Source organism: Triticum urartu, chromosome 7 (genome assembly GCF_003073215.2).
Source record: "Triticum urartu cultivar G1812 chromosome 7, Tu2.1, whole genome shotgun sequence".
Classification (NCBI taxonomy): Eukaryota; Viridiplantae; Streptophyta; class Magnoliopsida; order Poales; family Poaceae; genus Triticum; species Triticum urartu.
The window spans coordinates 170,811,298-170,819,348 of NC_053028.1; the positions used below are offsets into that span (position 1 = coordinate 170,811,298).

Here is an 8,051-nt window from a genome sequence, read left to right on the forward strand (position 1 = left end):
TGTGTCATGTTGCAAGAGGTGGAGCTGTAGCATGCTTCCTGCTCAATCGTCATTGCTGAAGATGATCGCAACATGGTCCATGTCGCAATAGATGACCACAACATGGTCCATGTTGCAAATGAATGGTAAACCCCACATCATGCAAGCTAGAGGTGATCGCAACATGGCCCGTGTTGCAATATATCGATCGCACCATGGTCCATGATGCAATGGGTGATTAAAGACTCGTGCGTTACCCAATGACACGCGTGCAACAAGGTCCATGTTGCAAAGCTCCCGAGCGCAACAGTCTTTGTTGCAAAGGTCGCGGCGGACGGCTCTCTCGCGCGTCATCTAACGCCTGTGGCGGTCAATCTAATTGATTCATCGCAACATGGACCTTGTTGCAAAGGTTGCGGCTCATGCGGCGAGTGATCGGACGGCTGTCTCGCGCGTCATCTAACGCTTGTGGCGGTCAATCTTAATATATACTACCCGAGGAACATGAGATTGTAGAAAAGTATTTTTTTTCATGTCTGCTTTTTCTAGGAGGCACATCTCTCTATGTCTTGTAACTGAATACTACAACGAAGAGTCCACTCAGACCCATCAACATTGAACTTTTGTGCCCACATAGCCCCAAGGTCTGTAGCAACCACCTCATTCTGATCTGTGCTTGAGGCATGGAGAAGAGTAAAGTTCTTGTAGTTGGTGGCACAGGATACATCGGCAGGAGGATTGTGCGGGCGAGCTTAGCCCATGGCCACCGTACCTTTATCCTGATGCGGCCGGAGATCGGCCTCAACATCGATAAGCTCCAGCTGCTCCTGTCGTTCAAAGCGCATGGAGCGCTCCTCATCGAGGCGTCGATGGAGGACCACCGGAGCCTCGTCGCCGCCGTGAAGCAGGTGGACGTGGTGGTGTCGGCCATCTCCGGCCTTCAATTCCTGCTGCAGCTCAAGCTAGTGGAGGCCATCAAAGAAGCTGGAAATATCAAGGTCAGTCGCTTAATTAACTCGCGGAGCTACTATATTTAGACATATGGATCAGTCAAATTCCTAGAGATCGGTCGATCCCTTTTCTGAGATCTTGAAAACACGAAAAGATTGACTGGGAAGAAGCCACCTCTCTGCGGTAGTCTGACGTTGGCGACAACGGCGCCACCTCTGTATCACTCCATGGGAGATTCCCATCTCCTCAGTAACAAATACCCTGAAGCAACTGTCTTTATTAAGATTATTCCGGAAGAAATTTCCTCAACTTTAGCTTTGCAAGTCTGACACTGATTTTTCACATGTTTCCGGTTCTCAGCAGGTAAAGACTAAATAAGCCGCCTGCTTAAAAATGCAAGAATAAAGTTGCAAGTTGCTTTAGTACATCCGTTTAAAAAAGTTTTAAAGAATTTCAATGCAGATCAGCAGTGTAGATTTAAAATCCAATGAATGTCTCCCACCTTTAATCACCATCGTGGCTACAGTGGGTGTACCCAAGCAAACCTCGTTGTCAGGTTTGAGGGTTAGTCATTGGGAGACCTTAAAAGTCAGCTATTCTTATGAATTGTATACCTGAATTTGGTGTCAGGACATGAGAGGAAGAGGGAAAGTGAAATGCTAGGACTATAAGTTTGGATTATTTATTTATTTTCTGAAGTTGCTGAAAACGACAGTAACTATGAAGTGCCGTGCAGGTGCACTCATACAAACATAATACTACGTAGTACTACTTGTATTATACTCTGTCCGTCCCATAATGTAGGAAGTTTTTTGGCACTAGCTAGTGTAGTGTTAAAAAACGTCTTAAATATTATGGGACGGAGAGAGTATTTGTCTAAATATGGATGTATATGGACATGTTTTAGTGTCAAATACATTCGTATCTAGACAAATCTAAGACAAATAATTGGGGACGAAAATAATATAATATTACAATTCTGCATGCAGCGTTTCCTACCATCTGAATTCGGCATCGACCCAGCGAGGATGGGGCACGCTCTAGAACCAGGAAGGATCACATTTGACGAAAAGATGGAGATAAGAAGGGCAATAGAAGAAGCAAACATTCCACACACCTATGTTTCCGCTAACTGCTTTGCTGCTTTCTTTGTTCCTAATCTCTCTCAAATGCGCACCCTTCTCCCGCCCAAAGAGAAAGTTCAAGTGTACGGAGATGGCAACGTCAAAGGTCATAACCATGAACATTTGTGTTCAAACCATAATGATGCAGTAATCCCACCTCTGACAGTATATAGTTGTATTGTGCAATGCAGTGATATTCATGGACGAAGATGATGTCGCAACATACACCATCAAGTCCATTGATGATCCTAGGGCCTTGAACAAGACAATATACCTAAGGCCCCCAGAAAACATCCTTAGTCAAACTGAGCTGATTGCCAAATGGGAAAAGCTCTCAGGAGAAGTCCTTGAGAGAATTCCCATTCCGTCTGATGAATTCTTGGCGTCAATGGAAGGTAAGAGAGAATCGTCTATTTGGCTAAAGCTAAATTATTAAAGATGCCAGCTTTAGTAGCATAAAAAAGATCAAATGTCCACAGATTTTCTGGTCAAACATTTCCAATTTTGTTTTATCCTTTTACATTTTTTGAGAAATACAGTAAAACGCACATGATTAGTAGGTACAATGGCATTATGAACGTTCAATTGTTTTTACTATGTACAAAGTTCTACAAAAAAAAATCATCGTAGGAGAAAGTTATCTTAGGTTATATACAACGACATTATGTTACACTTCTCTTGAAGGAATGCTCTTTTACCACCTAAGAACACATGTTATCCTCTTGTCCACAGGAAGTCATTTCCAGTCACACGATTTCTTGTTATTTCAATCACCACATATTTTCTTTCAATATACACAATCATTAATTGCCAGCGATAACATGAAAGACAAACTATTGTATAACATGTTCTTAATGTGATCTTTAGATCATTGGATGCTCAGAGAAAATTATCTTGAGGAAATGTGGAATTACAAAATATTACTAAATACCTGATTTTCATCCACTTCAATAAGTTATAATATCAAATTACTTAATGTTACCTCCATTCAGAAGAGATGTTGTTTTCAAAATTGTGTAGTCAAACTTCACCATTGATATATGTATATAAGAAATCTATCTAAATTAGTTAGGTGATAATTGCAAACTAAATTGGTCATGACCAAAAATTCAAACTCAGACTAATAGCCATGCCATGATAAAAACTGATCTACAAACTTATGCAGGTGGTCTCATATAAACAAACACAAATTAAATAAAAACGTTAAGTATGTCTGCCTTCTAAATAAGATTTTTGTTTTACATTATGCTATTCAACAATTGTTTAACTTTTTACTATCTAAGATTCGTAATCAAGGATGGTAAATATTTTATATTGTTAAATAGAAACTACTAGGATACTTGAAACACAAGTTTACCCAATTTACAAGCAAATTCGCGGTTGACACTATTCTACTTGTACTATGAAGGTACGGACATTACAAATCAGATGGCGGTGGGGCACTTCCACCACATTTTCTACGAGGGTTGCTCGACAAACTTTGATATAGGGGAGGATGGAGAGGAAGCTTCTCTACTCTACCCGGAGGTTCGCTGCACCAGCATGGAGGACTACATGAAACGTTATTTGTAATTAAGAAAATGTATGAACCTTAACTACCTTACCAGCAGACGTTGCACACCACATATGTTACTCCCACCACACCTAAATATATGACGTTCTTAGTACGCTAACGTTTTGGTAGGCAAACTAGCCTACTAGAACGTCATATATTTAGGTACAGAAGGAGTAGAAAAGAAGTGTTTTTTTTTTGAATTGTTTGGATTGCTTACCACATGTGTCACGTGGTTAAAAAAGAAGAAGAAGTGGTTTTATATTCGTGAGGAAAAAAATGGGTTCACTACAGCACATATGGAGGTGCAAATAACTATAACACGTATAAACCTTAATTACCTTTATCAGCAGACGCAGCACACCACATATATGTCAAAAAAAATTGTTTTATACTATTCATGAAGAAAAAGGTTTTGGCTTACCTTAATATGTGTTGTACTTGTCTTGTGCACACATATCATCTATTCTTAAATAGCTACAACCCACTATATAATTTTCCTCTACATGCAACAATGCCACCACCACATGCAACACATGCAAGTGGAACATTTTTCATTCTATTATTCTATGTATATCCAATAAATATTTTGCAATTATACATAATCAAATATAATAAGCCATATGTATTTTAAATTTTGTTCACATGTTATCAATCTAAATATTATATTACACCCAATGAAATCTAATTGAGTATGTCAAAAAATCTAATTTAAATATATTGCAACTGATTCCTACAACAACACACGAGGTATTATCTACTCCCTCCGTTCCTAAATATAAGTCCATTTAGAGATTTCACTATAAAGACTACAATCAGATGTATATAGACGTTTTTTAGAGTATAGGTTCACTCATTTTGCTTCATATGTAGTCTATAGTGGAATCTCTAAAAGACTTATATTTAGGAACGGAGGAAGTTGTTTATACTAGTTATTTTAATTATTATTTTTGAGAAATACTAGTTATTTTATTTTAAATAAAAGAGTTAGAAGAGAATAAAAGGAAAAGAAACGGGGAAACAACTTTGGTCGGCCCAGGTAGAGGATAGCGGCCGCCGTGGCCTGCCTCCCGTTTTCCCTCACAGAGGGGCCCACTTCGCCGCGGCGGCGGCGTGCGACCCAATCCCAACGCTCTGGAAGAACTGAGTGGACAGGCATAGGCCGCGGCATCGGGCGGCGGCGCTGCGGCGGCAACTAGGGTTGCAACCGCCGCCGCACGTCTCCCGCCAGTTCGTTCCCCCTTGTCAGCACAGCGGGTAGCGCTTCAGATGATATGGCAACAGCGACAACAGGTGACGACACTATTCATCATTCGACAAGCAGAGAAGAAGCGGCAGAGTTCAAAACTTCTCGTGGGCCTGCGGTGCGGCCCACTCGGGTGAAGACGAAGCCCAAATGGCACGCCGGCCCGGAATGGCTGTAGTTTAAATACCCTTGTAACGTTCGGATGGATTGGCTTTGGACGGACGGCGGCTTCGGCCGATTGTAATAGCTGTAGTACAGAGGGAGGTTGGGAGGATAAACACGCCATCGAATTTTCCATATTCCGCCATGAACCCTAGCTTCCACGCTTAGATCGATCCCGACCCTTACACTTGGTATCAGAGCTGGGCCCCAGCCCGCCCTGTTTAGGGGGGTGGGGTGTCAGAGACGCTGGCCATTGGGCGTTGCCAGTGACTTTAGTCCCTCCTCGGATATGGGAGGGGGCTAGGACCACCTTATAAGAAGGAGTGCCACACTCCCTTCAGGTTAGTCTTTTGGGATGCAGTGGGCTCTTTGCTTGTACTGGTGTGTCCGATGCGCATCGGAAACGTCCGAACATATGCTGGAGGTTGGGAGCTGGGCCTGGGACGCTAACAATTGGTATCAGATTCAGAGGTCCTGGCGCTTCCCCAGCATCATCACGGGACGCGGTGGCGAATTCGGCGACGAGCGGCGGCGATGGAAAAGCTGTCGGAGGATGGGCGCGGTGTCTACGAGCTTCTGCGGGCGGATCTCGCGGTCGACCTCGACAAGCGCTTCCGCGACCAAGGTGCGGATCTCCTCAAGGCCATGGAGAAGCTAATCTCGACGAATACCTCGACCCTCGACGGCTTGCTCTCTTCGCGCGTGGATGGGGTCCGAGACGAGTTGTTGATGGAGATGGAGCAGCTCCGCGGCGACCAGTTGAAGGGGAGTACTCCTCCGCAGGAAGATCCGTCTCCGTCGCGTGTGGCTGGGAATGGTCGCGGCGGTGGCCCGACTGATTCCCTCGGCTTCGACAACGATTACCGGGGGAAAGCGCATAATACTTATGTCCCTTCTCCGGTCAGAGGTGCGCGCGAGTCCAATTTTTCGTTCCGTCCTTCTCTGGGCCGTGAGTCGAGTTCCTTTGATGCTGCTGATTCGTTTGCGTTTGGTGCTCGCCTGGAATTGCCGCGATTTGATGGTGCCAATCCGCGTCTGGGGCAAACGCGGTGTGAAGATCAGTTCAGGCTGTGGTGTACACCGGCTCACCGATGGATTTCTCTGGCAACAACTCAATTTGAGGGTGCTGCTGCTCGTTGGTTGGAATCGATGCAACGTCGACAGCCGCAGGCAAGTTGGTCTGAATTCTGTCAGAGTCTGCAGAACCGTTTTGGGTGTAATCAACATCAGACATTGCTCCGTCAGTTGGTCAGAATAGCTCAGACCTCAACTGTAGCAGATTATGTGGAGCGTTTTGCTGATTTGTATGATCAACTATCTGCGTATGAAGAGGCGCCCAATTCCCTGCACTATACAACTAGATTCCTGGATGGACTTAAACCTGGTGTCCGTGTCGCTGTAGCTCTGCAGAAACCACGCGATTTGGATGCAGCGTATGATTTAGCATTGTTGCATGAGGAGTTAGGTGAAGGCATTACTCCCATTAATCATGTCCCTACTGCTAGATCAGGGCCAATGCCATTGCCATTGCCACCGTATAAACATCGCACTTCTGAAGACAAACGAAGTGTTGAAGTTCAGAAACCAAGTCAGACTGAAGATAAGTGGTCTGCCTTGAGGAATTATCATAAAGTCCAAGGGACTGTGCTTTGTTTGTGGTGAGAAATGGTCGAAGGATCATATATGCAAGTCGTCAGTCCAGTTGCACATAGTGCAGGAGCTTATTGATCACATTCAATCGGAAGAAACAATATCCACTGATAGCAGTATTCAGGACCAGATGTCTGTCTGTAGTATGCAATTGTCTGCTGCTGCTGTAGGGAAACAATCTAATGCGCCCACTTTGCAGTTGTTGATTGAGTTGCAAGGCATGGAACTTATCTTTCGTGTTGATTCAGGCAGTACGCATTCTTTCATTGACAGCAGCTTGCAACACAAATTGACAAATGTTCAAACACATGAACCTGTGACAGTATCTGTAGTTGGGGGAGGTACATTGCGATGCGATTCTGTTTTAAAATCCTGCTCCTGGAGTTGTGGTCAGGTGGAATTTGCTACTAGTTTTTGATTACTTCCCCTAGCCAGTTATGATGGAATTATAGGCCTGGATTGGCTTGCTCAGCACAGTCCTATGCAGATTGATTGGGTTCAAAAGTGGATGTCCTTTTACTATCAAGGAGATACAGTTACATTGCAAGGGCTGTTACCTGAAGATGTAGCAGTTACAGTGTTTTCTGTCTCTCTGATCAGACCTGTGGAACAGAAAGTTGTTCAGCCAGAGTTGCAAGTTTTGCTGGATAAGCATGCTGTAGTGTTTGAAAATCCAACTACACTACCTCCTAGAAGACTTAAGGATCACACTATTCCATTGATTCCTGGAGCCAGACCAGTGTCTGTTAGGCCCTACAGGATTGCTCCACATCTGAAAGATGAGTTGGAAAAACAGATTAAAGAGCTGCTGGATTCAGGGATGATTAGGCATAGTAACAGTGCTTTTTCTTCTCCTGTGTTGTTAGTTAAAAAGAAAGAAGAAGGAACTTGGAGGATGGTAGTTGATTATAGACAACTCAATGCTATCACAGAAAAAGGGAAATATCCAATGCCTGTAATAGATGAACTTTTGGATGAACTTGCAGGAGCCTGTTGGTTTTCTAAGCTGGACTTGAAAGCTGGATATTATCAGATCAGATTAGCACCAGGAGAGGAATATAAGACTGCATTTTAAACTCATAATGGACATTATGAATTTACTATGATGGGCATGGGTCTGACAGGAGCACCTGGATCATTTCAAGGGCAAATGAATTTTGATCTGTCTCCAGTCTTGAGGAAGTTTGCCTTGGTTTTCTTTGATGATATTCTGATATTCAGTAAGACATTGGAAGAACACTGGAAACATTTGGATGAGGTGCTATCTATTTTGCATAAGGAGCAATGGAAGGTTAAGATGTCTAAATGTGACTTTGCTCAGCCCAAGATAGCATATCTAGGGCATGTTATTTCTGCAGAAGGGGTTTCCACTGACCCTGATAAGATA

At 43.5% G+C, this 8,051-nt stretch overlaps 1 protein-coding gene across 1 annotated transcript; it reads left to right on the plus strand.

Moving 5' to 3' along the window:
• The first annotated feature begins 614 nt into the window (after positions 1-614).
• Positions 615-3,679, plus strand: LOC125523955 (isoflavone reductase homolog). The gene is made up of 4 exons (XM_048689029.1): positions 615-977; positions 1,920-2,160; positions 2,246-2,449; positions 3,463-3,679. Exons 1-4 carry the CDS (start codon positions 663-665, stop codon positions 3,624-3,626), a joined length of 924 nt encoding a protein of 307 aa, XP_048544986.1. The 5' UTR covers positions 615-662; the 3' UTR covers positions 3,627-3,679.
• The last annotated feature ends 4,372 nt before the right edge of the window (positions 3,680-8,051 follow it).